General features: G+C 43.5%; 3 protein-coding genes across 3 annotated transcripts; 2 read left to right on the forward strand and 1 right to left on the reverse strand.

Moving 5' to 3' along the window:
- Positions 1–2,190: 2,190 nt before the first annotated feature.
- On the forward strand, positions 2,191–3,703 carry LOC310997479 (claudin-34-like; the record flags this gene model as incomplete). Its single annotated transcript, XM_083987184.1, has 2 exons — positions 2,191–2,414; positions 3,226–3,703. 2 exons carry the CDS (start codon positions 2,191–2,193, stop codon positions 3,701–3,703), a joined length of 702 nt encoding a protein of 233 aa, XP_083843310.1.
- Positions 3,704–5,139: 1,436 nt separating this feature from the next.
- On the reverse strand, positions 5,140–8,850 carry sumo1 (small ubiquitin like modifier 1). Its single transcript, XM_083984945.1, has 6 exons — positions 8,743–8,850; positions 7,830–8,018; positions 7,375–7,449; positions 7,070–7,147; positions 6,906–6,977; positions 5,140–6,781 (listed from the first exon to the last, which is right to left on the reverse strand). Exons 2-6 carry the CDS (start codon positions 7,839–7,841, stop codon positions 6,713–6,715), a joined length of 306 nt encoding a protein of 101 aa, XP_083841071.1. The 5' UTR covers positions 7,842–8,018; positions 8,743–8,850; the 3' UTR covers positions 5,140–6,712.
- A 137-nt stretch (positions 8,851–8,987) lies between these two features.
- Positions 8,988–21,886, forward strand: map3k2 (mitogen-activated protein kinase kinase kinase 2). Its single transcript, XM_083984934.1, has 17 exons — positions 8,988–9,031; positions 10,981–11,053; positions 11,326–11,444; positions 11,537–11,577; positions 11,684–11,783; positions 11,865–11,978; positions 12,074–12,170; positions 12,266–12,396; positions 14,417–14,496; positions 14,591–14,655; positions 14,755–14,847; positions 14,969–15,208; positions 15,888–16,036; positions 17,158–17,289; positions 17,406–17,535; positions 18,215–18,392; positions 19,066–21,886. The coding sequence occupies exons 2-17, from the start codon at positions 10,999–11,001 to the stop codon at positions 19,283–19,285; spliced, it is 1,944 nt and encodes a 647-aa protein (XP_083841060.1). The 5' UTR covers positions 8,988–9,031; positions 10,981–10,998; the 3' UTR covers positions 19,286–21,886.
- The last annotated feature ends 5,476 nt before the right edge of the window (positions 21,887–27,362 follow it).

Here is a 27,362-nt window from a genome sequence, read left to right on the forward strand (position 1 = left end):
GGAACAAAATGCTTCTTTATGAGGCCTGTGAAGTAAACACACACACCAAAGTATCATTCATATGTATTTAATCTACGTTGTGACTCATCATCATTGCGTGTGTTTTCAGTTTCTAATTATGATTTTATAGTAATTTATTGTAGCCTTTTTCTTTTTTTTTTGAAAATGTATACGGAGAGAGGGAAGGAAGTTTTCCCAGTATTTTAATTCCACTTCCTGTTTCCTGACGAGGGGAGATGAAGAGTTTGATTTCTTCACCTCCACGAGGAAGACGACGCCGATTAAACTCACAAACTCTGTTGTGCTTTTAGCTGAAGCTCCAAACATCCTCCTGGCCTGAGGTGCAGCTGCTGTTTTCTACCGTGAAGTTAGCACTTTACTCTGCTCCACATTATAATATACATATATATGAATATATCTATATATTTATCTGAAGACGTGCCTACTGTAGCCCCCCTCCCCCCCGGGTGCCGAGCTCGGCCCACTCTTCATGTCTGCAGTGGCTCTTTCACCAACTTGGCAGCAATAAAATGATGAAGCTGAGAAACCTGTTGGTCCTGTCGTTTGTTTTTTATAAGGTCTAATAACTCAAAATTTCACAAACCGACTCACTGCGAAACTTTCTAAAAAAGAAAATATTCAAACTAAATCAAACTTTAAGACACGATAAAACACCATGTTTCTAATAATTAAAAAAATCCAAATTACTGTTACTCTTCAGGTTGTCTGCACACTGTACATGATTAGATAAGTTTTAATCGTGTGTTTATGTTCTTTAACGTTCACTTTGTGCACATATCATACATCATATTGTGTCAAATCCCGCTTCTCTTCAGTTTCCTGTTGTTTACACCACAGCAGCGTTTACAACCCCACCCTGGGGCATTTTACTGCCCCACGTTTACTGCACCTACTGAATAAAGGTCCATTATCCGGTGGTTCGCTTTTACAGTCGTCTTAGCAGAGAGAAACCAGGTCATTTGTGGCTCACACACTTTTCAACATGTCTTACAACAACACAACACTTGATTTCCATCTTTAATCTATGTATTTACACCAGAAAACAATGATTTTTATCTTTTAATTTGATCAATTGTGAGAAAACACATTTAATTCATGCTGTTTTATTATGGATTCATATAAAAATATGCCCTTTGATGTCAAATAATGATCCTGGTTATAGGTTTTTACATCTCTGACACATTTGAGCCGTGATAAATGTACTTATAATCATAAATCAACATTATTTTTGGACACAGGAAGTGGATTTCTCCATGACCATATGATGAAACCAGGTCAGACTGTCGCTGAGGTGAGAGCGACTGTCCGTCAATCATTTACAGTCAAGACGGGAAACTGTACCTGGGTTTCTAGTAACGAGGAGTAATGAGGAAGTGTCATTCTGCATGTGAGAATCAAAGAAAAGGTGGCCGGTGTGTTTTCTGGTGACAGGCGGACGACTGGAACAGGTACGTAAATAAAACAACCCATCAGGTCGACAACATCACCTGAAACAGGTTGATGTTATAACAGCTTCTAAACGTTGATGTGATGAGTCGTGTGACGTCAGTTTGATCTTTGTTCAATTTGTTAACGCACTAGAGCTGATAAGAGTGATACAAGTGTGTATATATATATATAGGTGTATTATGTATAGGTAGTTAGGTACATTAAATATTAAATATGTATTACTTTATGTACTTTAAACCATTGATAGTTGTAGTTTTGTTTATAATATCTTAGTTTTTGGTGTCTCAGGTTGTCTTTGTGATAATTTCTTCTCCTTTTTATGTTAAATGGAGATTAAATTAGAGCTGAATTAATTAATTAAAGGTGTATAAATATATTTAATACATGACAAAATGTTTTTTTCTCTTATCTTTCTACTGTAAAATCAACAGATAACATGAAGCCTAATATAGATCTGCTGTGCCTGAGTTGCTTTCTCAATATGTGTGTGTGTGTGTGTGTGATCTGTCAGAGCCGCTGCAGGTGTGTCCAGGTAACCACGGCGACCCAGGTGACAGAGGAAGGTGTGCAGAAGAGAGTAAACAGAGAGCAGGAAGCCGACGACTGAGATTCCCATCATGCCGCCCTGCGCCCGGCTCTGACCCCGGTTCAGCTGGGATCAGGACTTCCTGTGTGGTTCCTCCGAGGTTCTGCTGTGGCTCCGCCCCCTCGCCCAACGCCATGACCTACCTGGCCCACACCGCCCACGCCCAGCTGGCCGCCCTGTGGATGAGCTGCGTGGGCTGGACGCTCACCGCCGTGGCGCTGGGGCTCATCCAGTGGCGCGTGTGGCTGGTGGCGGACAGCGAGGCGGTGAGCTCGGGCGTGGCCTGGGTGGGCGTGTGGCGGGCGTGCTTCAACAGCCACGCCTCTGTCACGCCCGGATACAGGGTCATGCACTGCAGGTAGGGATGGCACAATTACTTGTTTTCATAATTAATTGCAGTATTAAACGCCACAATTAATTAATCGTAAAGATTCCTAAATACCGTCACTTTCAAAAAAAAAAGATCATGTATGAACTGTGTCGGCAGATGTTGCGCCAAAGTAAAGGTAAATGCACAGATGCTGGTACATTTACCTAACGTAGCATTGAATTGGTAGGAGTTTGAATGCTAGAGTGTCATTTGTAATTTAAAAAAAAAGATTAAAATTAACTTAAAGGGATAGTTCAACATTTTGGCAAATTCATCTATTGCCATAATGCCTATACTGTAGTCATTGAGGTAGGTTCATTACCTTTAATTATCGGTGCATGTTGTTTTGAGATCCATGGGGCAGAGGCGCGAGCTGCTCAGCAAACACAATAAAGGTGAATGGTACTGGTCCCCTGTCCCTTTAAAACTCATCAGATACACAATCCAAAAACTCCAAAACGCTCATGTGGACAAAGGGTTAGTTAATTGTGACCTGCACATTCATTGTGCCAAATTGTTGTTTTTGCCAAAATTTGCCAAAATTTGCCAAAATGTTGATCTATGGCTTTAAACATTTGGTATTGATGACACTTCCCCTGGCAGATTAATAATTGGTCATATTTTAATAGATATTTAAAATATTTTATAAATGTATATTTTAACTATATTTGATTTTACACATTAATAGTGTTGTGAAATTAATTAATGCATAATAATCGTGATAATTGTAATACCGTGATTATTTCTCTGACAATAATCGCACCAAGAAAATGTGTAACGGTGACATCCCTACCTGCAGGAGCATCGGGCTGACCGAGGCCTTCACGCCCCCGGAGGTGGCGGCCGGGCAGGTTCTCATGGTGCTGTCGGTGCTGGTGGGGCTCTGCGGGAACGCGGGCGGCGTCTACGCCCTGAGGAACGTCTACTTCGGCCTGGAGAAGAGCTCGCCCATCCGCTTGGCCTTCTCCGGCGCCGGCGCCCTGTGCCTGGTGGCGGCCGCCATGGCGCTGGTCCCTCTGGTGTGGAACCTGAGCTCCGTGGTGACCAACCAGACCATCAGGTTCCCGCCGGACTTCAAGCTGCCGCCGGCGCCCGACTCGCAGCGGGTGGGCTGCGGCATCGCGGTGGGGATGGTGGGCGCCGTGTTCATGATCCTCTCAGGGGTCGTTTTCTGTAGGTACAGGCTGCCGGCGGCGACGCCACGGCCCACAATGCACCTGGACAGGCCGTCAGGAGGGAAGGACAACGCAGCGTTCGAGTCTCAGGAACATCTGTGACCCGAGAACGCAGAGGTCACCGCCGGGGGCTGACGCCGCCCTGCTGGACAGTGGAGGTACTGCAAGAGGACAGAACAGACTGAACAGCACTGAGTTAAAGCAGAAGTAAGGGGAATGTTTGTGTTAATATAAGTCTTAAATTGTTCTATCTTCCGACAGCAATCACTTATATAGAGTGTTTGGTCTGAAACACGGGTCTGTCAGTCACTCTGCTCTGCTGTAAGCCGAGGAGAAAACTTTCCTTGTATCCTACAACCTTTATCCAATGAGGAGAGAGAACGGCTTAAAGGGGCGGCCCTCTCTGTATGTGCAGTCAAGGGATGCGCCTGAATGTGGTAACGTAGGGACGAGGGCGGGGACTGCTAACTCCATCTGCTGACAAGAAGCCAAAACAACTGGATCGCTTACTTCTGCTTTAAAGAAACATATAGTATATAATTACATTGTTTCTTTATCACATATGATAAAGTAACACAATTAATGTTTTTAAAAGCTTTTAAATGAAATTATGTTTTTATAAAGATGGAGATGTAAAGCTATGGGCATGTACCAGACCTAGAAAAGTAAAATAAAAGCAGAAAAAACAAATGGAAACAATACTGCCTTACAAAGGCAAAGTGCAGTATCTGCATTTTTTCCACTTTTTTTTTTTTGACCAATCAAAAGTGTGGCATATTCTCTTCAATTTGGTAGAATTTGAGTTATTGGGCTTTTTATTTTGCTGTCCATCCAAAAAAGCACTGTGAAACCAAGGCAAAGTGCAGTATCTGCCATAAAACGGTCAAAATTGGTCAGAAAGACAAACTACAAAATACATTTAATTTAGTCCACCTTCTTATCAATTATAGACTTGGTAGTTATTCATAATTTGATGCTTAAACCTGACAATGAAAAACACAAAAAGCTGTTTTGGCATTTCTACAGATACTGCACTTTGCCTTCATAGGGCAGAATAGAGAAGAGATATTAATACACTGGGACGGGTTAGTCAATAAATACTTGATATTTATGACTTTTATGAGGTTGTAAATGTGGCCGAATGACGACAGTGATGTTCATACATACGTAAATGTGATAAGTGTGCGAGTTAATACAACTGTGAATGAGGCTTTCATTTTGTCACCACGGCCTCTGTAGATCAGCAAACTGGTGTTTACACAGTGAAACCAGTGATGTAAAGACAACAAGCAGAATGAAGAAGTTTACAAATTAAATATAGAAATATAATTCTGCACAACTTCCACTGAGTGGAGGCTTCACTACGTGTTTAATAGTTTTTACTTGTGCATAACTGTTATCTGTTAATATTCAAACACATTTTGAGTGATCTGGATCTTCTATAGAGTTTTTGAAATGCAATAATTTAAACATTCAAGAGGACAAAATACTGTGTAACCATTAAATAAATAAAGTGTCAAAGCACATCAAGTCTTTTCTTAAATATTTTATTCAAAAAAAGCAAAAAGCTCATCATCTCCAGAATTTCAAACCATCTGTGTCAACGTTCCTCTAATGGTGAACAACAGTCCCTTCTCTGCACTGAGATCAGCGTTATGGCTCAAATCACAGCCCTTCCTGCCCGGGGAGGGGGGATGGGGGGGGCGGGGGCGGAGTCTCGTTCACCTGACAACAGTCGCTCAGGTTGGGAATCACATCATCACCTGTGGGAGGCGACGGTCGACTGTTCTGAAGAGCAAAGCAACCAGACATCTGTGTTTTGTTTGTCTTCTTTCAGGTGTTGAGCATCTCCATCATGCATCCATCTTTGATTACACACACACACACACACACACACACTTGGAGGGAGTTTGGGGGCTGTGGACGATCTAAACCTTCTTGAGGAACTTCATACAGAACAGTTTTTTTTTAAAGTTTCATCCCACAAACTGAAAGGAAAGCTTTAAAAACGAGCGGCCCAGTCCTCCCAGTCTGCCGGACTGGGACGAGACGGCCGGAAGAACATTTCCAGAACGGGTTTATATTTGAGAAGATAATCACAGAATGAAACCCTCAGATATAAATTAAAAAACGACACTGGAGATACATGTGGTATAATCATCCAAACACACTCTAATACTGAATACAACATATACAAGTAGAGCACAGTTATCATTTAGAAAAAGGCTTCAAATCTCAAATATCATCATTTCAGGTCAATTTTCATCTGATTACGGAGCAGTTCTTCAAACACAGGCTGCAAAATGAAAACGACTTGGTTCTACGCAAAGAGATTTTCATGATGAGTGGTTCTGAGTTTACAGAGACTCTGAAGTCCAGCGATCCAAAACACAAACAGCAGTCGAACTCTGACGTATTTCAAACTATTTTTCTTATGTTTTCCTACACATCAAAGGAATAGTGCAACCAGGAAACATCTGACTCTTCATCTCACTCTTTTCAAAAACTGTCAATCAAACAAGCGGCTGCAAACACGCCGATAACGTCAGCCTCGTGTGGCGTTCAAATTGATGCTTAAATTCCACTTTTCTTGTTAAATGAGTAAATACTGAACTTTTTGGACCCTCAGTGCAACTTTTTATCTTCTAAATGCTGAAATTAAACAGGTGAAAACATTTTACTGTCACTTATGTTACTGAAAAAAATGTCTGCAGCCACTTTTACTCCTTAGGAGGAAGGCTGTGTGACACCTGGACGTATGTGAAGATGACGACGTTTTCCTTTTGTGTGAACTATTCCTTTAATGGAGCTTGTTCCTTGACAGAGTTATTCACTTCCACTGACAAACAAAGGACAGAAAACAAAAACCAGATGCTAGGTGGTTGAATGCTATTGCTCGGGGTCAACATCATGAGCGTCCCTGCAGACCCACTGTCCTTGTCCTCGTCCTTACCTCAGTCCATTCACCTTCACGCCCTCACACATGGAAGCCCTGATAGAGTCGGTTTTGATCCAGATGGTTTGAAACTGAACAAAAAATACGTACATACATACAAAATAAAATATAAAATAAGAGAGAAAAAAAAAAAAAGATTTAGAAATGCAGGAGGTTTAATCATTCCAAAGTCCGCCGGTCTGTTCTTGATAAACCTCGATGACGTCCTCGTCCTCCATCCCCAGCTTTACACACACACACAGCAGAGACAGGAAAGACATGTTTAGTTACAGAATAGTTGTCTCCTTATGATTATAAACATGTTGGACTGAGACATTTAGGTTTTGAGGAGGCTCGAGACAAGTTTACCTCTTTTGGAGTTTGGTTATCTGCGATTCTTTGTCCTTCAAACAGAAACCTTAGCGTGCTCGCTGGGACGCCCTGGAAGAAAAACACACCAACACACAGCGGTGAGGTCACAGGCTCTGGTGATGATGGAGCTCAACCAAAACAAAAAAGCATTTGTCTCTTACCTGTCTCTGACTGTACGACTCCTTCAGCTTTTTTAGATGTGTGGTCATTTTCACCTTAAAGTGGATTTCACTGCTGTCCTGTGTTCACAAGCAGGAAGAACAATGAGAAGCAGCAGAAATGTGTAGAAACTTGTGTAAAACACACTGTAATAATCACATTGTCACATCCATCATGGTGCAAGCTACAACTGCTGCTGGTGCACCTTAATAACAGGTAACTACAACCTACACGTGACTTTTACTACACATGTAAACAAAGCACCTACAGAGAAAAGACATGTATCATGAGTGCCATCTCTACACACCTGACCAATCACTTTTAATTTGATGTACTCTCCGTCCTTCTTGTCGCCGCCGTCTTGGCTGGATGGTTTTGTCTCCTGTGTAGAAAATGCAGCATATAAACACAACACAGCACAGTTATACACATATACACATGTAAACGGGCCTACATGCTCCGTTCCTCTGACTTTATCAACACTGAGCATCGCGTATCTGTGTATTTCTGGTTTTAAATCACAAGTGGAGCTTCGTATTCACTCCATAACTTTGGAAATGAACTGAAACCGAAGGTAGCTGCTATGCTAAGCTAAGCAGCAAAATAAGCAGTGAAACCTGGGCCTGCAGCTACATGCGCTAACAGTTAGCATGTTAGATAACTACATACGGAGCAGCAGCCGCCGCAAAAACGATCCTTTGCCACTTTTATTGTTTCTGTCCTTTTTAAACATTCAAAGACTCGTTGGAGTTTATATCTCACCGTGTCTGACATGTTTTTTCCTCTGTCTGTGTTGTGAAAAATGCTCCGAGAACAGCGTTAGCGTTGTAGCCTCCAGTCGCTGCTTTCGCCTGATGTTGTCAGAACTCGACTTCGACCGGACGTGACGACACAAATCGAGCCTTTCAAAACAAGATACATATCCTTTGCACGAGACCGCATTTAGCGTTTCTGAAATAAAACAAAAAATGCAGCAATTATTGAATTAATATTATCAGAATATGAAACATTTAATTATTTCAATAGTGGTATGACAGTATTATTTGCGTATCGTATATGAAGGCATACATTATCGTCGGCAAGAATTCGTTGGATCGTGATATATGTATTTGTATAAACCAAACGATTAAAAACATATTATTAGATGGTCAACATGTCAGTATTTCAAAGTGAATTAAATATTGCAAGTACGTCTGGCTAAATCATGAATAACTAGTCCAATAACACACCATATATTCAGATGGCTATTATTAAAATATTGATCTGTTTTACTCATGCGTGTGCAAACGTTACAGACGTGATGTTTGGATACTTCCGTGTCAAATTTAATTTCTTCTGACATGAAAAGTTGTGTTTCTGTGTGACACCCCCCCACCTCAAACACGGCTGGTCGGCTGTGAAGCCCACCGACGTTAAAATAATACATTTCCGGTTAACAACTGTCAGCGTAAAAAAATACAAACTGTGTATTTATGCTTTTCCTTGCTCGCGAAGAGACGTTATACTTTTATTTTGTCAGCGAAATCTCTTCACTTCCGGCAGCCGTTGGCACACCGACCGTTAGCTTGACGCATCTGTTTGGGGGCAACAGCGGAGCTACCGTCAACCACTGTGTAAAGAAGAGCCACAAAATGACCGCTGTCCGTTGACTTAGCCCTCCCGTTGCCGCGCAGACCTGAGGATACTCTCTCGGGAGACCAAGTCGTCATCTTGTCATCTCTCTGCCGGGACTGGACGCCTTCCTCCGCCGGGCTCCGCTGACCACCACGGCCGTCGGCTTCGGGGCCTCTTCGTCGCGGCGGCCCAGCAGGACTCGAGTGAAGTTGAGAGCGGACTGCCAAAAACTTCTGCTTCCTCCGGCGGCTCGGCTCTCCGCGGGGGCCCGGGGCTCCTGTCACCGGCCCTGTGGATGAGGAAGTGAGACCCAATCTAACCAGTCCCTCCCCTTCCCCCCCACCCACCAGGTGAGCTGACCCCAGGTGAAGCGGTTCGGTTCGGACCTGACCTGTTTGCTGGTTGCTCTTTATGGCCGTGCAGTGCTGGAATTAGCATTAGCATTAGCTTAGCATTAGCTGGGAACTAGCGTTGGCGATAGCATTAGCTTAGCGTTAGCTTGTCAACTTCCCTGGCCCTGACAGCTAGTTAGTACACGGAACTCTTCGTTAGCTGCCGTTAGCCGCTTAGCTTCCTCTTATCATCCCTTCATATATGATTGTGTTGTTGTGGTTTTATGTATTCATTACATGCCACATCTTTGATTGATTGATTGATTAACGTTAGTCATATTTTGTTTGTTTTTTTGGCCCCTTGCACGTAATGCCAAATGGGGCTAGCACTAGCAACAGTTGTTGTTGTTCATGTAGCTTCAGGTCTTGCTACTCAGCTAATTAATTTACAGATTGTTATCAGGTAAAGGAGGCCATCAGACTAACTTTTTTTCCCACGAGGAGCACAGTGACGATCTAACTTAAATTTTTAGGAGCACAAGCAGAAAATGTAGGGGTGCAGACCATAAATCGACTTGCAAAACAAATATTCACATTGCCTTTTCATTCATGATCCTCACACACATTGGCCTGACACCTGTAATGACAGATTCCAGAGTCTTCCATGTTTCAACAGTGTTAGATAAAAACAAATACAAGAAAACAGCAAATTTACTGGTTGCACATGTGTATGTAGATGCAAAATGTAACTGCAATGTCTCAAATTATAGGGTAAAATGTCCCAGTTTCGAGGCAGTCTGGAGCCCTGCAGTGACAGCTGGGTTGTTGTTGTTGGTATCAACTTTGCTGCGATCAGCTCAGCACAGTGATTTGTTAAAGGGGGCGGTGGTGGTAGTAAAGTGCTAAGCTAATGTTGATGTTGATGTTGCAGCCCACTCTGAGCAGCGTGATAGAGTAGTCAGGTTTTACGTCACTCACAGACTGGTGATCAATCGGTGAAGATCAGAGACTCTTGATCAGCAAAACCCAATCAGCTCCTGTCTGATCAGCAGAGGCCATCTTGACTTTAATATCCAGTCCGGTGCAGAGCCTCAGTCTGGGGGCTTCATCACGACCTCACACCAGTTACTGACACTTAGCTACAACACCATGACCACTGGTTGGACATGTGAAGTTCACATTGTGAACATATGGCTGCAAATAACAATTGAATCATCATCACTGAATGTGAGCTGTTGATGTATTACCATATATTATATATCAATATATGTGCTACTGTACACCACTGCCTCAGTAAACTCAATTTTAGGAGCTGATCATTCAATAAGTAAGATAATAACACATTAATAACCAAATAACACCAACTGCTTCATGCTTATTTGTGCACATTACTGCACCAATAATAATAATATTAATAATAATCTATTGATACAAAACAGTAACTGTAGTACGTGATAACACTCTGAGTCTGCACCAATACTTTTATTATTGATACTGTTTCATTTGTTCTTTTTAATACAGGGTTCTTCCTATTTTGTTATTACTTTAAGTTCTGCTTTTACTTTTTCTTTTTTTTCCCAATCTCTGACATGATTGAAATCATCTGTCACATGACATGTTGCATGACTGGAATATACACAGTGTGTCAGTTTAATGGGATCTTATAATATAATCTAGTCTAAATATAATGTTGTATTGCAGAGAGAAGTCAGTTGAGAGAGTTTGAATAGAGAAGTTCATCCAAGCTAATTACATGATGCAAAGATGATATTAAAAACCATAAATTCAAAATGCACAGTTGTGTTTCTGCTCCGTACGTGTTGTGACAGTGACAGCGGTTGCAGACGATCTCACTTGGGTAGAAACAGGGATTTTTTTTGCAGACGTGTGTTCGCTGCAGCTTCAGGCTCTGACTCGTCTCCATCAGCTGCTCGTCAGGATTTACGTTTGTGCTTTTGCTGTTGCAGGAGAAAGGAATCCCTTTGATGGGAGAATCCTCTTTCCTGGCCTCCTGGGTCAATCGCCGTGCCACGATGATGGGTGTGTATGTGTGTGTATGTGTGTGTGTTTGGCAGAAAGCCAACTTTGTCTTTTGTTAAACCTACAACACAAGGAATGTTTTTTTCTGCCTGAACAATGTTTCTTTGACATCTTTACCTCACAGTAAACCTCTGTTATGAGCCACTCTAGCGCACGTTACTATAGTGACATTTGATTTATATGTAATTTATGTGTTTGCTGTTTTTTTAATCAGCTTTTATCTTTTATAATGAATTAAATAAAGTAACACTTTTCTGTGCCTGTTCCCTCAGATGAGCAGGAGGCGCTGAACTCGATCATGCAGGACTTGGCCGAACTGCACCGCTCCAGCCGTCCTGCCATGTTCCTGTCGGACCTGGGCAAACCCAAAGCCTCCTCGCCCAAGAACCAGGTAACGGCTCCTTTATGACTTTTAATTTGAAGGACACAGACAGGAAGTGTAGAGAGGACTCTGAACAAACCTTGTGTGTGACTCGTCCACAGAACGACGTCAGGGTGAAGTTCGAGTTCAAAGGGGAGAAGAGGTGAGGCTTCGACCAGGTCCACGGCTTCAGACACGTGACGTAGCTTCCTCCTCCCACCTCTGACCCTCTCCACCTCTTCTTCTTCTCTTTCATTTCATCTCCTCAGGATCCTGCAGTTCCCTCGACCCGTCAAGCTGGACGACCTGAGGTCAAAAGCCAAAGTGGCTTTCGGTCAGACGATGGACCTTCACTACACCAACAACGAGGTGCGCAGCTTCACACAGTTTGAATGTTGCTGCTTTTGTTTTTAATATTAAAGTTGTTTTTTTCCCATCTTCTTGGTGCAGTTGGTGATTCCTCTGACCACTCAGGACGACCTGGACAAGGCCGTGGAGCTGCTGGATCGCAGCGTTCACATGAAGAGCCTGAAGATCCTGCTGGTGCTGCAGATGTCGTCTCAGGTCGGCAGCTCCCTCCCTCACACATCTGGAGAGAGAAAATGTTGTTGTGGTTTTTAATCCTGTTCACAGCTGCTTTGTTTCCTCTGTGGGTGCAGAACTCCTCGTCCAGTATGGACCTGCTGCCGTCCCACGAGGAGCTGGACAACACGGGGTTCAGGGCGGCAGACAAGAAGAGCATGCTGGCGTTGATAGGTGAAGAAATCGGCTCTGGATCCATCAGGTTGTTGTTGTTATTGGTCACCGATCATCAGATATTGATGAGGATATTTATCCCTCTGAACTTTCAGGCTCCCACTCGACGGATCGCAGCTCTCCTCCTCCAGGATACATTCCCGACGCTCTGCAGCAGGTGGCGAGGAACGGCTCCTTCACCAGCATCAACAGCGAGGGGGAGTTCATCCCCGAGAGCATGGACCAGGTCCGTCTCTAGAAGAGCTCTGAGTTTGTTCTGATCAAATGTTTAATTAGAGTTTTGAAAGGCATCTTCATACGTTCAACAGCAGACGACTCAAAAGATCAGTGAAATATAGGAAGCCTCTAAAAAGCACTAACATGAAGTGAATTAATATACATTCAACATCTACCACAAGAAATACATTCATACTTATTCATTAGATTCACATGACGTCACTGTGTTTCTGCGCCGCCATATTTGTGTCCGAATCAGGGCAATCTGGGCACAGATCACAGCGTCACGTTACCAGAACAAGTGGAGTAGTAGGAGGAAATCAGCAAGAGACCGAAAATTGACATTATTTGAAAGATGCCAGGATTATATTGTGCTGTTGACTGTGATAGCAGTCGCCAGAGAAACCCCGGACTGCAGTTTTATTCCATCCCAAAAGACGTAAAGTTATAGGCGGAATAAATGGTTGACTGCAGGCAGTCTATCAGTGGCAGCATGGGCTGTGACAAGTCTCACAAAAAGAGGGGATTCACTTTTAACATGGATATATTGAATTCTGCACTTTGATTACTTTCTTATTAATTAGCTACTCACTGATCCTTCATTTAGGGTCTTTTATTTCTGTATAACAGACCGTTGCTAAGTAAAACGGGCCGTTGCTAGGGACTCCGCTCTGATCAACGGAGCAGGGCAGAAGAACTATCAAGGATTTTTACCTTGTGTTTCATTTTTACTTGTAGCTGGTTAGAGGGAGAGTGGCGGCTCTCTGCCTCCCTCACCGCTGCTGGAACCAAACCTGCGATCAGAGCGGACAGAGCGGACGGGCCAGCGCAGTGTCACAGCTGTGACCAGCTGTGTCTGTGCCACCACGAGTCCGTGACACAAACGTGTCCCGTATCGTCATCTCTTATGACAGACAGGACGACATAAATGCCACATCGTAACATTTACATGATAATTCATCAATCTACTGATTGATTATCAAAAGCTCGTTGAAAACAACTACACACGAGTCGACCGGGAGGAGGGTGAGGAGCAAACAGCGGAGAAGTGACCGGACTAAGGACTTTGATCAACATTATGTCTCAAATTAATTAATTAATTAATAAACTGTGTAATAAGTGGGATAATATAGAGTTAGTCTGTTGTTATAGAGATATAAACCCAGACAGGATGTATGAAACCCTGTCATTTTGTCAAGAAACTGTCATTTCCATCCTGCGGTTTGCATGCTGTCATATGAGGAGACCTGTCAAATCGGACACAAATATGGCGGCGGTCCCTTCGACGTGACGTCACTGCAACCCATGAATATAGACATTTACAGGCCTATACGACCAAGTAGTTACAGTAAGAGATATTGAATGAAATAGACATATAAATGAAAAATAAATAAATAGAATAATATAAAATACAAGTAATAAGTAAATAAATCCGATAAAATCTTGAGAAAGCAAAGAGATAAAGTGCTACTGATGTTGAAAGCTGAGAGTTGAGAGATGAGATGAGATAAGGAAATTAGAAAAGTGCATACAGCCATGACAGCAACAATTACAATAACAGACAATATAGTCTTGCATAGATGCAAATAAAGTCATGATATTGCGATAAAATAAGAACCATACCAGTCGACATTACCAGTTCTAATTAAGACGTGAGAATAGACAAGAAGGTGTCAGCTTAATTTGTCTGCAAAATAAGAAAGTAAAAGAATAAATAGTAAAGTTTATAAAAGGTTAAGGAGGAGATTAAAGATCCGAAGTGTTAATTGTTTATTTTTAATAAAAAAAAAAAGACAATTAATGAGCACAATAATAATATTATAATAATACAAAAATACAAAACTGAAGCTTCAGAGCCGAGGCGTCTGCAGCAGAGATACAATCTTTTTGTTTATTTGACTCTAAAGAGAAAATGTGTAAACGATGGAACCTGAGGTGTTTTCTATATTTCCAATGACCTAATAACAGATCAATTTGACGATGAGCTCCTGTCACTCAGACCCTGTGTTGTTTTTTATTTTCTCCTCCAGATGTTGGATCCTCTGTCCATGAGCAGTCCGGAGAACTCAGCGTCTGGAAGCTGTCCGTCGTTAGACAGCCCGCTGGACAGGTGATCAATCAGCCGCCGATCAGAAATCAATACCGTTAGTGTGTAGATGAACCGATGGACACGTGAGCTGTGATGTTTGTGTGTTTTCATGCAGCGACTACCCGAAGTCCAGGATGCCCCGAGCTCAGAGTTACCCTGACAACCACCAGGACTTCCCAGGTGAGAGTGTGTCTGGTCGTCACGGCCGTTTGATCTCCTCCTTCTGTCGTTGTGGCTCTTCATCATCATCATCATCCTCTTCCTCCTCTTCCTCTGCAGAGTACGACATCCCAGTGTTTGAGAAGTCGGGGAAAGGAGGGACATATCCACGGCGATACGGCATCCCCTTCGGTCTCCAGGACTACAGCGACGGTGGGCGGAGTCTTCAGCTGCTGGAGATAAACTGAGCTACGGGATGAAGATTAACTCTTCATTAACACTTGTTCTTCCTCCTCCTCCTCCTCCTCCTCCTCTTCTTCCTCCTCCTCCTCAGGGAGGAAGACCTTCCCTCGTGCTCGGCGGACCCAGGTCCACGGTTTCCGTTCTCCCGTCAGCTTCAGTCCGACTGAACAGTCTCCCAGCACCAGCAGCGGCAGCAGCGTCTTCACCCCCGACCTGGAGGAGGCTCCCGGTCCGGCCCGCCGGCCGCGGCGAGGCAGCGACATCGAACCCAACCCCAACTCGACCACGGCCCCCACCCTGTCGGTCATGGACATCAGCCCGCCGAGCCGCTGTGAGAACACACACACACACACACACACACACACACACACACACACACACACACACACACACACACACACACACACACACACACACACACCAGGGTTCCCACGCATCCTTGAAAATCTGGAAAACCTGGAAAATGGTTGACCAATTTTCCAGTCATGGAAAATTAGAGAAAAAGTCAAATGTCCTGGAAAAGCTTGAGTTGTCCTGAAAAATGATTTATTGCATCATGACATCAGCTACCAGAGCTCTATTTGACTTTTTCAGACCCTGCTAAGGATTTTGTTTCCAAAAAAAAAACATGTTTGTGCTGTTCTATGATAAATTTGTCATAATTTCTTAGCATTTAAGAGATTATTTCATAAATTGGAGCCATAGAATGCACATCTTTAAATCAGATTTCTGGGAGAGAGAATAAGAGAGAGGAATAAACACAGAAACAAACTGATTAAATGTACAAAATATGGTACCACTGACGAAAAGAACACTTGTCCAAAGCATGAATGGGACAGGGGATGAATCAGTGTACGGCGTAAAAACTAATGTCTGTCAGACAGCTGAAAATGTCCTGGAAAACGATTTCAAGAAAAGAGTGGGAACCCTGTCACACACACACACACACACACACAGCCCCTCCTGCTTGGTCCAGCTCCTGTGTTTGACGTGGCTGTCGTCTCCTGCAGCTCCTCGTGCTCCCACCAACTGGCGGCTGGGGAAGCTGCTGGGTCAGGGAGCGTTCGGACGCGTCTTCCTCTGCTACGACGCCGACACCGGGCGGGAACTGGCTGTCAAACAGGTCCAGTTTGACCCGGAGAGTCCGGAGACCAGCAAGGTGAGGAGTAGGGCTGGGTAAAAATATCGATTCAGCAATGCATTGCAATTCTTTTCTCTGCAATTCAATATCGATTCAGCAATCTTCTGAATCGATTCAAGCCCCTGGCCAGTGGGGGCGCTGCGAGCAACACCCTCGTGTGATTCGCGCTGTACGGACGGGGGCCGCACTAGACCAAACCATAACAATATGGGAGTGAGTAGCAGCAGCAGCGTTAAGCCAGCACCTTCAAACCTGAAAGCAGATGTGGGGATTCATTTTGTATTTATAGGCGCCGATTCCGTGGGTGCTCCGGTGCTCAAGCACCCACTGACCAGGTTGAGCCACCAGATGCGCATTTCTCCGTGCCGCGAAAAAGCTAAAGTCAGACCGACAACTGCCCCCTTGTGTTAAGCACACGTTGTTATTGATATTGTAGCGTCAGACCCGACGACAAGTCAACAACATAACACAAACTTATCTGACAGCTGCTCTCACTTCTTCCTGTGCTCCTCCTCACTCACCTACACACAGACAGGACTCTGTCTTCCTCACACTCACCCCGGCCCCTCAGTTTCTCATCCCACCTGCCCGTACCATACCCATTGACAGTCAGTCAGAAATCACAGAACTTAAACATCATAACAAGAACATTACTGCGGGGTCGCTACAATATTTTCAGTTGTGCAGTAGGCTATTATTAATAATATTGTTTTGTATTGTTTTATTACTCAAAATGTTATGAGTTATTTTCCAAGAGGAAAGTAACACATAGCCTAATTTAAATTTAGCTGCACTGTAGTTCAGTGTTAAAGCAGTGTCATATTTTGTTATGCTATGAGTTATACTATGGCTGTTCATAAGGCATGAAACTAAACAAATAATTATTTAAAAAAAAAAAAATCTGGTACTCTTATTTGTGTATTTCTGCTTGATACTGAATCGATATCGAAGCATTTCAATCAATATCGAATCGAATCGATATCGAATCGAATCGTGACCTAATGAATCGAAATCGAATCGAATCGTGAGATTCTCAACAATACCCAGCCCTAGTGAGGAGGGTCCAGCACTGTGTGTCTTTTATTGTGTCGGGGAACAACAGAGACCAAGGTGTGTGTGTGTGTGTGTGTTGTGTTTAGGAGGTGAGTGCGTTGGAGTGTGAAATCCAGCTTCTGAAGAACTTGTGCCACGAGCGGATCGTCCAGTACTACGGCTGCCTGAGAGACACCATGGAGAGGACGCTGTCTATCTTCATGGAGTACATGCCCGGGGTGAGGCCACCGGATCAGACCGGATCAGACTTGTCACGATACCAGAATTTCAGTAATCGATACTTATTCGATATCACGAAGAGACGTCTGGTATTTCCTTCTCTTTCTCTCCTCAGGGCTCCATCAAGGACCAGCTCAAGTCGTACGGAGCGCTGACGGAAAACGTGACGCGGCGCTACACCCGGCAGATCCTGGAGGGCGTGTCCTACCTGCACAGCAACATGATCGTCCACCGGGACATCAAAGGTGAGACGGACCGTTTTGACGTACTTTGGAATTGAGACGCACTTACTTACTCAAAATAGTTAGTTTAAGTGTGGAAGTACTGGAATTTAGATATATGTGTTTTAAAGGGATAGTTCAACATTTTGGCAAATTGGCCCATTGCCATAATCCCTATAGTCATAGCAGTAGGTTCGTTACCTTTATTTGTCGGTGCAATATATTTTTAGAGCGGCGGAGCAGAGCCGTGAGCTGCTCAGAGCTACGCTACGGAGCCTCATGGGATTTCTTGGTTTCCTTCATCAAACTCATCAAATACACAATCCAACAACTCCACAACACTCTGGTGGACAAGTTGTGACCTGCACATTCACCACGCTATGAGATAATAACACAACGTTACCAGACGTGAAAAACTGTCCCCGACGGGAACGCGCATCAGCGGTTTTGCATGAATTTCCCTCTAAAACAACTCTGTCTGGTAACGTGGTGTTATTATCTCATAGCGTGGTGAATGTGTAAAAATAGCTTGCACCGACAATTCAAGGTAACGAACCTACTGCTATGACTATAGGGATTATGGCAATGGGCCAATTTGCCAAAATGTTGAACTATCCCTTTAATTATGTAAGTATTGGAATTGAGACACGGCGAGAAACTCAAATAAAACCTGAACGTTGTCTCCGTCTCCATCTCCGTCCAGGAGCCAACATCCTCCGAGACTCGGTGGGCAACGTGAAGCTGGGAGACTTCGGGGCGAGTCGGCGGCTGCAGACCATCTGTCTGTCGGGAACAGGCATCAAGTCGGTGACCGGCACGCCCTACTGGATGAGCCCGGAGGTGATCAGCGGCGAGGGCTACGGCAGGAAGGCCGACATCTGGTGAGAGACGATAAGCCTGTGAATATTCTCATTTGTCCAGGTCATAGTTTTCTCAAGGAAATTTAAATCGAACGCAACTGGACTTGATTATTTGTCTAGGAAGACGTTTCACCTCTCATCCAAGAGGCTTCATCAGTTCATGTTCGCATCTGACCAGACTAGGACTGCTATAGTGTCATTTGTAATTAAAAAAAAAGATTAAAAATTAACTTAAACATTTGGTATTGATGACACTTCCCCTGGCGGATTAATAATTGGTCATATTTTAATAGATATTTAAAATATTTAATGTATATTTTAATTATATTTCATTTTACACATTAATAGTGTTGTGAAATTAATTAATGCATAATAATCGTGATAATCGTAACACTGTGATTATTTCTCTGACAATAATCGTACTAAGAAAATCTGTAATGGTGACATCACTAGTCTCCGCACCAGATAGTTGGAGCAGTCCCAGCCTGGTCAGATGCGAACATGAACTGATGAAGTCTCTTGGATGAGAGGTGAAACGTCTTCCTAGACAAATAACCAAGTCCAGTTGCGTTCGATTTAAATTTCCTGGAGATAACTGGTGAGAGACGTTTGCTTCCTGTCCGGAGGTGAGTCACTGACCATCCTCGTCTCCCGTCCTCATGGCGTCCTGTCCTGTCCCTCCCTCTGCCCGCAGGAGCGTGGGCTGCACCGTGGTGGAGATGCTGACCCAGCGCCCCCCCTGGGCCGAGTTCGAGGCCATGGCCGCCATCTTCAAGATCGCCACGCAGCCCACCAACCCGGTGCTGCCGGCCCACGTGTCCGACCACTGCCGAGAGTTCCTCAAACGCATCTTCGTAGAGACGAAGCAGCGGCCGTCAGCCGACGAGCTGCTGAGGCACATCTTTGTACATTAACCCCCCCCCTCCCCCTCCCTTCCCTCCACCTGGACCTCCACACGGCCTTAACCTGACGGGGGGTCGCTGCCTCTGGCCCCGCCCCCTCCACCCTGAACCCACAGCGGGGGGGTGAGGAGGGGGAGGGGGAGTGGGGCTCCTCCTGTCTCTGTTTGTATGAGGACATGAACTTTATTTTATTTTTCTCCGCAAGTTGCACCTTAATTTGTCAGCTCCTCCCCCCCTCCTCCTCCTCCTCCTCCTCCTCCTCTTCCTTTTTTTTATGTTTGTACGTACGGTTCCTCCTCTTCAAACGTCTCGGAGTGGGACAGCGTCGGCGTCTCCCCTCCCTCCCCCTCCCTCCCTCCCCCATCTCGCTGACCCGACCCCAGAATGTAGTTTCCTGCCAAAACCCGGAGCGACGCTGAGGACCTGGGCCCGCTGCTATAGAAACAGTCTCCACTCTGGTTCTGCTCTCAGATCAGATTTTTTCTGCCTCTGCTTTTACTGTCTGTAACCCCACCTTCCCCCCTTCCCCCCTTCCTCCCCTCCCTCCCCCATCTTGTGCCTTTTCTGTTTTTAAACGCAGTGAGTTTCTTGAGAATCGTCCGTCGCTGTCGTTCGTTTCTTTCTTTCTTTTTTTTTATTTTTGCCTCCTGGACAAACTGCCTTCGCACCGTTTAGCCCGAATCCAGCTGATCCCAGTTCAGCCCGTTAACGTCCGTTTCTGCCTTTTCCTGCATCACACGCTCCTCCCACCTCAGCTCCGTTCACCTGCCGACGAAACCCACCTCAGACTTTTATTTTGAAAAGAAAAGTGTCCCATCTGCATCTGCTTCACAGGATCCAGATGTTGCGCACGACACGTCTCTCCTCTGATTGGTCAGACTCAGGTAATCGCTGCAGCTGACACCTGAAGAAAAAGTTTCCAGTTTAGAGACAAAAGAAGACGGAAAGTAAAGTTCGGCTGCATCAAACTGTTTATTTAAATGAGGAATATCAACCTGAGGAGGAGAGTGGGTGGAGCTGAGGAGCTGACAGCCGATTGGTCAGAGCTCTGGCTGTATGACGCTGTCGCATCGTGGTGCGTTCATGTTTTCGTTCGTGTTGCACTCCCACAGGACACAAACACACTCCGGCTCCGTTAGTTTTAGTCGTTCTGTTCGCTCGCTCCTCTTCTATGCACCAGTCACAGTCGGCTCAACGCGCCTCCACCTCAACTCAGAAATCAGACTTCTCTTTAATCGTCTCTTTGAGGTTGAAGTGAGAGTTGTGTTTAAACGGATTGATGAGAGGACGAGTCTGTGAGCAGAGCTGCTGATTCTGCTGTTTCTGCTTCTCAACGGTGCGTTCAATGACGTTTAAATGGAGCTGCATGTTCCCATCGGCCCTGAACTTCTTCTTTTTTTATGTGGTGCTGACATGATTTTGTTGCCGGTATGAAATTGTAGTGCAGCAGGTTTCCAGCGCTGTGTTTGGTACTGATCAGAGATGATGATCGATTACGGTACAGATGATGTTGTTGTTGTTCCCTGCAGTGTCCACTGGGTGTCAGTGAAGAGCCAGGTTCTAATGACAGCGCCGCAGTTCTCATTTTCCCTCGAAGGCACTTAAACGCATCAGAGACAGATGCGCCTGTCGACAGGTCGTGGAGAGAGACGAACTCCTCCCTCGTTTCTCGTTATGCATTTTCACAACGGTACAAGCTGGAGGAACAGAGGAACAGTGGAACAGTGTGGTACAGACGGAGAATCAGCACTGGCAAACCTTGACGCGCACTAACGACCATTATGCACTATCGATTATTCACTGATGCTTTTTTTCCACGGTTCCTCGGCGGCTGTCGCTCCTGCAGCTCGGTTCGGTTCAGCGACTTTTCTTTGCACATTTTAAAGACTATTCTTTATTTTTACACAAGTGTGTGTGTGTGTGTGTGTGCGTGTGTGTGTGTGTGGATGGATGGTTCAGTTAGCGATGACCTGTACATGAATGTAACGTCTCATTTCTACCGTCAGATGGCCTCGTTCACCACAGTGGATTAACTCTACCAGTATTTGCCACCTGCAAACGCCAAGATACACCTGTAGTTCTCTTTAGTGTCTAAAGCCACTGCTGCCACTCCTGTGTGTGTGTGTGTGTGTGTGTGAGATTTGTATGTGTGTGCGAGAATTTGTAAACGTGCATTTACTGCAATTTGTGCTCATTGGACACTGTGCCCAAAATGCCTTGAGCATTCTGACTGTAGGGGGTGAGAACATTAAAATAATAATGAAAATGAAATTTAAAAAAAGAAAAAAAAGATCATGTACAAATGTATAAAATGAAAATGTACCCTTTTTTAAAAAGAAAAGTACACTTATATCCCACATGTTTGGTCTCTGTGTATTGTAAAAGAAGCCATGTTTATAATTCTAATTGGTTTGTGACCAATACGCCTGTTTATATCAGATCTGTATATCAGTGGTACGCATAATTTTTTAATATATATTTTTTATTTTACCTTTTTTTTTAAATGGGAGATTGTATGGTTGCATGGTTGAGTCCTGAGAGACGCAGCGGTGCCGTTGAATAGTTGCTGTTTTTTGGCAAAATCCTGGAGTATTGCCGCAGCTCTGTGTTCATAATTACAACAATTATGACTATGATGAAAACAATAAAAGATATTTATTTCACATCGGAGTCTGTCTTGGTGATTCATGAGAAGATACGTTTTAATGTAGTTGATGTGTTGCTAAGTGAGTCAGGAAGTGAGGGAATTCAAGATGTTTTAGTTTAATTGTTTGAGCAAATATAGTATTCATTATTTTATTCTTTTTTTTTTTTTACCGAGTTAATACATTCTGATCCACACTCCTAACCACTCGGTGGCGGTAATGCACTGAAACGCTGTTTGCCAACCGCCATGAAACTGAAAGAAGATTTTTTTAGGGTCCGGGCAGCGCAGCTGACAGGACACTATTGTATTCCTAGGAATTCTTCTTCTTCTTCTTCTTTCTTTCTTTCTTCTTCCAAGGAAGTCATACTTCCCATGGGCGAAAACTCACCAAACTTTGCACAAAGGTTCAGTCCCATGCCAGATTCACTCAACTCCAAGGACATGTGCCCCCCCCTCCTAGGGGGGGCACAATAAGCGTTTAAATTTAAAAACTTTAAAAATTCCTACCAAACCAACGGTAGATGCTACAGTGTTGAAACTTCACCACAATGTAGCCTCAATACTGCTGAAACTTTTGTCCACTTAAACTTATTACAAATTATGAAGTCCATCACTCTGTTTTTTTCAATAACTGTAAAACTTTTAAAATGTATCTCCTCCCACAATTTTTGCTCAATTGACACCAAACTTGCTACAGAGCATCTCCAGACCGTCCTCCACAAAACTTGTTTCTCGGATTTTTGATTAAGCAAAAATTGAGCCTACAGTGCATGAAAACGTTTGACTGCAAACAGTACTGTAAACATATACCATCAAATTCTTGATAAATACATTTTCAATCTTCCTGAAAAAAAATGACAATATTCTGGAGTCATGGTTGATGAAGTTTGGCAAATATCAGAATTTTAACTCAAAAACTGAATTTTCTAGAACATTTTGAATTCTGCTCTCATGGGAACAACTGCAGTCAATGTGAGAGTGGAATTTATAAACATCATATTTTCTCTTATGAAGCAAAACACTTATCATTAAAAACAAATCACCAACATTTCCATGCTGTCAAGATGCAATTTATGTATTATCAGATTTTTGTTTAGATGACTGAATTATTGACATTTTGACCATTTCATCACAACAGCTGCCCGGGCACTGGCTCACCTGAGTGGATAAATGAAGCTACACAGCAGGTCTCACTACCAGCCAATTAGCTCAGTGAGTTAGGAGCTGATTCTTGGTGTCAGAGATTGTGAGTTCGAGACCCAGCAAGGGTGATGATGATGATGATGATGATGATGATGGATCAAAATGTCACATGTCCTTAAGCTGATTTGCTGTCTAAATGCAATTTATGTATTAACAGATTTTTGTTTAGATAACAGAATTTCTGACTTTCTGAAATCTGCCTTGACAACAGCTGCCTGGGCACTGACTCCCTGAGTGGATAAATGAAGCTACACAGCAGGTCTCACTACCAGCCAATTAGCTCAGCGAGTTAGGAGCTGGTTCTTGGTGTCAGAGGTTGTGAGTTCGAGACCCAGCAAGGGTGATGGTGGTGATGATGACAGATCAAAATGTCAGTTGACCTCAATATGAAACACAAGACAATTGTCCTAATGGTGGCATCACAGCAAGCCTCTAAATTAAAAAAAAAACAAAACAAATAGCTTGGACTGGTCCATGCGCGAAGGCTCCTAACATCTTAGACTCATAGTAGATGTTTGACAAATATCATTATTTTACCTCAAAAACTGATTTTTCTTTTTACTGTGGTTTCAAATCTGCCTACACGACAGTGAATGGCTTACTCAATTTGTGAAGCCACTGTTGATCTGCCACTTGTCAATTAGCTCAGTGCGATAGACAATGGTCTTTGGTTCCCGAGGTTGTGGGTTCCATCCTCAACTGATGCAAATTGAACATTATAAGGTCAACTGTCTTGTCTTCCTATTCTCCTGTTTGTTGCTCAGAATTGCCTAAATTTGCCCAAAAGTAGCCCGGACCCGACCCATCGCTGCGCAGCAGCTATAATTTTAATTATTATTGCAAAGTGCAAAATACAATGCAAATAAGCATATTCAAATGCAAATTCAAAAGTTGTTGCTTTCAGAACTGATTGAGAACTGAAACATTTTCAGAAACATTTAACTTTAACTGAAACATTTATTACATTAAAAAAAGAATAGGATATAAACAGAACAATAATAGAAAGTAAAGCAATAGAAAAGAAATTTAAAAAAACAACATTTTCTTATAGGGGATCAATCAAAAGTAAAAGTAGATAAACTGTCATACAGCAATAGGGCTTTCTTTGATTTCATACGTTTTAATGAATCAAAGTAAAGGTGCAGTTCTTTAAAAAAAAAAAAAAGTAGTTTTTCAGAATGTATTTGAACTGATCTATCTATCTATCTATCTATCTATCTATCTATCTATCTATCTATCTATCTATCTATCTATCTATCTATCTATCTATCTATCTATCTATCTATCTATCTATCTATCTATCTATCTATCTATCTATCTATCTATCTATCTATCTATCTATCTATCTATCTATCTATCTATCTATCTATCGTTGTGATTAAATGCTGGTGATAAATTAACCATAAGTGAATTATCGTTGAAAATCAATAATCTCCGCACACACGTAGGCTATTTGACGACGTGGGCCGCCACGTATGGATGAGTCATTTCAAAGGTGAAAGTACAAAGTTCAGAGTAGCCTACAACACAAAGTAGCTCTTAGCTCAGTGTCGAGCAGAAAGGAACCAGACCATCAGAAGTTCAGAACTAAAACTTTTAACGATGGAGACGGAGAGTCTCTCCGTGACTCTGTGCTCAGGTTCGGACGGAGACAGGAAAGACACAGAGGAACAGGATCTTTGCGGAGGGAGAGATGGACACAGTTAGTTGGAAACATGTCGCGTAGCAGAAAAGGTAAAACCCTCAGGCCTTTTACATGTGTTGTTGAGTTTACAGCTTCTAATAGAAAAAGAAAGACCTGTGAATGACCTACCTGGAGACTTATATGTATTATTGTAACGCTGGGTGATTTACTGATGTGTGTGGGTCAGTGATAGCCTGGCTCTCGCCAGACCCTTGTAGTTCCGCAAAGCTCCACCAGAGGCGCTACGCTCAGCTTCACACAAGGGTCTGGACTCGAGGCCAATGCAAACTTCTTCCCCGGAGCAAAAAATAATGAACCAATCAGGATCGCCGGGCGGGACTTTCTGAGGTGTGACGTAGCGCTGAAGCGACTGTTTGAGTCAAACAACAATGGCGGCTCGCAGTGAGGAGTGTCAGTGCCCGATCCGTACCCGGAACACGATCCGTTCCAGCGCTTCTGCGCATGCGCCGTTTTAGCCTAGCAGTAGAGCAGCTAAAAGTCCGCCGTAGCGTTGTTAAAACGTCACTTTATTAATTTTAAATATTTTTTCCATGCGAGAAAGTCACAGTTTAGAGTCCTAATCTGTGGTCAGTTTATCCAACTGACGTCTGTTTGGAAGTTTGCTCCGGTTTTGGGAGAAGTGCAGAGCTAGCTGGGAGCAGAGCTGGGAGTAGCCACCGGGAGCTAACGTTAGCTCGCAGCTCGGCTCATCCATGGATGTATTATATTGGGCTCATCTCAGAGGCAGCAGCGGCCGGCCGGCTGAGGTGATCGACCGGTCACCCAGACGTCTTCATGCCGGTGGAGAAAGCGAGCAGATTAATTCATGGTCTCATTGATTAGTTTGTGTAAAAGAAAAGTGAAGCTTCAGGTGGAGCTGGTCAGAGGAGCAGTGCTGACTTGCTGCTGCCTGCTGTCTGTATGTGCAGAAATCACCACATTTACATCAATAAATAAATGTTTTACAATTAACTGATCGGTCTACATTACATTTAATTTAATCAGAAATAGAACAGAGGGGAATTCGTTGCGACGTGCTTGTGTTTTTCCTCATAGAACGTCTCTGTTTTCATGCATATCCGCGGTGTCTGCCGTAAACTAAAAGAAGGGGGAAGTGCGCATGTGCGTGCGCATGCGCAGAACCGTCCTGGAACGGATCGTGTTCCGGGTAGCGATATTTTTTTTCCTACTATGACCAGCCAACTCCCGCCAAGACCCGCCTTACTCCGCCTCTGATTGGCTGCCTCTGCAAGGCTAAGCCTATCCCTGCATCTTACCCTAACCTTAACCACTCCCTTCACACGCCTAAACCAACCGTCTTTGCCTAAACCTAACCGTCAGAGTCGAGCCAATCAGAGGCCTAGTAAGGCGGGTCTTGGCTGGTCATAGTAGGAAAAAAAATATTGCTTCCGGGTACGGATCAGGCACCGACAAGGAGTCGTGCGTTGGCATTGATTCTGCTATTTCAACTGTTTTGTCGAATCTATCGAATATTAATTCTTTGAAAGATGAACAGAGAACGGTTTTGAAGGCATTTATTGGTGGCAAGGATGTTTTCAAGATAACGGACAAGTGGTTTATCCAATCACATACAAGATTTTTTTTACAAGGCCCCGCCTTCTGAAATGAATCGCCTATGGAGCAGTCCCAGACCCTTGTGTGGAGCTCAGCGTAGCTTTGCGGAACTACAAGGGTCTGGCGAGAGTCAGGCTAGGTCAGTGACATATACACCAGAAAAATTCAAAAATTTCAAATAACAAGCATGAAAATGGTTGAGTTTTGTTCTACTAACTCTCATCTCTATAGAAACATATGTGGTTTTTAGATTTTCAGTTGGAATCAGAATGTATGTGACAATTTGTTTTATTAGCGCCTAAAATCGTCATATGGTGTGACATGAAAATAATTGTATATAAACTGAAAATGGATTATAGCTCTCTTAAAGCAGAAGTGAGTGGTCCGGTCGTTTTCGCTAATGCTGCGTTCCAGGCAGGCTTTTGAAATCGTAAATTACAGCTTCAAGTCACAACTTACGACTTTGTAGCGTTTCAGGCAACCCACTCGTGTTTTTCCGACCTGTTTTACCGGTGAAAGTCACTATAACGGCCACTCGTAACTTCCGACCGGTGAACTCGTACCAGATCGAACTGGTACCACTTCACGGTCGGAAAAATACGAGTTTCCTTGAACGCACCATAACAGTCCTCGTCGCTACGTCACCACATTCACGGCGTTCCTTGGCTGCACACACAGCCCTGCATGCCGTTCTCTCTCCTCATTGGATAAAAACTGTAGGATACGATAAATGTTTTCTCTTCGGCTCAGAGCAGAGCAGAGGGACTGACAGACCCGTGTTTCAGTCCAAACACTCTATGTAAGTGATTGCTGTCGGAAGATACAACTATTTAAGACTTATATTAACACAAATATATCACTCACTTCTGCTTTAAGTTACTCACTTTATCAAAGTCATTTATCATAACTAAACTGTGATCCATTATACTTTTGTGGAAATTAATTAAATTTGTGTATTATTTTCTAAATCATTGCTCAAT

The sequence above is a fragment of the Trachurus trachurus genome (genome assembly GCF_905171665.1).
Source record: "Trachurus trachurus genome assembly, chromosome: 2".
Taxonomy (NCBI): Eukaryota; Metazoa; Chordata; class Actinopteri; order Carangiformes; family Carangidae; genus Trachurus; species Trachurus trachurus.

Coding starts and splice junctions, on each gene's coding strand:
- sumo1 (XM_083984945.1), bottom strand. Junction 7,148..7,374: donor AATTAAAAGTGATTGGTCAG/GTGTGTAGAGAT, acceptor TTGTGAACACAG/GACAGCAGTGAAATCCACTT. Junction 6,978..7,069: donor AGTCGTACAGTCAGAGACAG/GTAAGAGACAAA, acceptor TTTTTCTTCCAG/GGCGTCCCAGCGAGCACGCT.
- map3k2 (XM_083984934.1), top strand. CDS start 10,999: ATGGGAGAATCCTCTTTCCTGGCCTCCTGGGTCAATCGCCGTGCCACG. Junction 11,578..11,683: donor GAGTTCAAAGGGGAGAAGAG/GTGAGGCTTCGA, acceptor TCATCTCCTCAG/GATCCTGCAGTTCCCTCGAC. Junction 17,536..18,214: donor CGTCCACCGGGACATCAAAG/GTGAGACGGACC, acceptor ATCTCCGTCCAG/GAGCCAACATCCTCCGAGAC.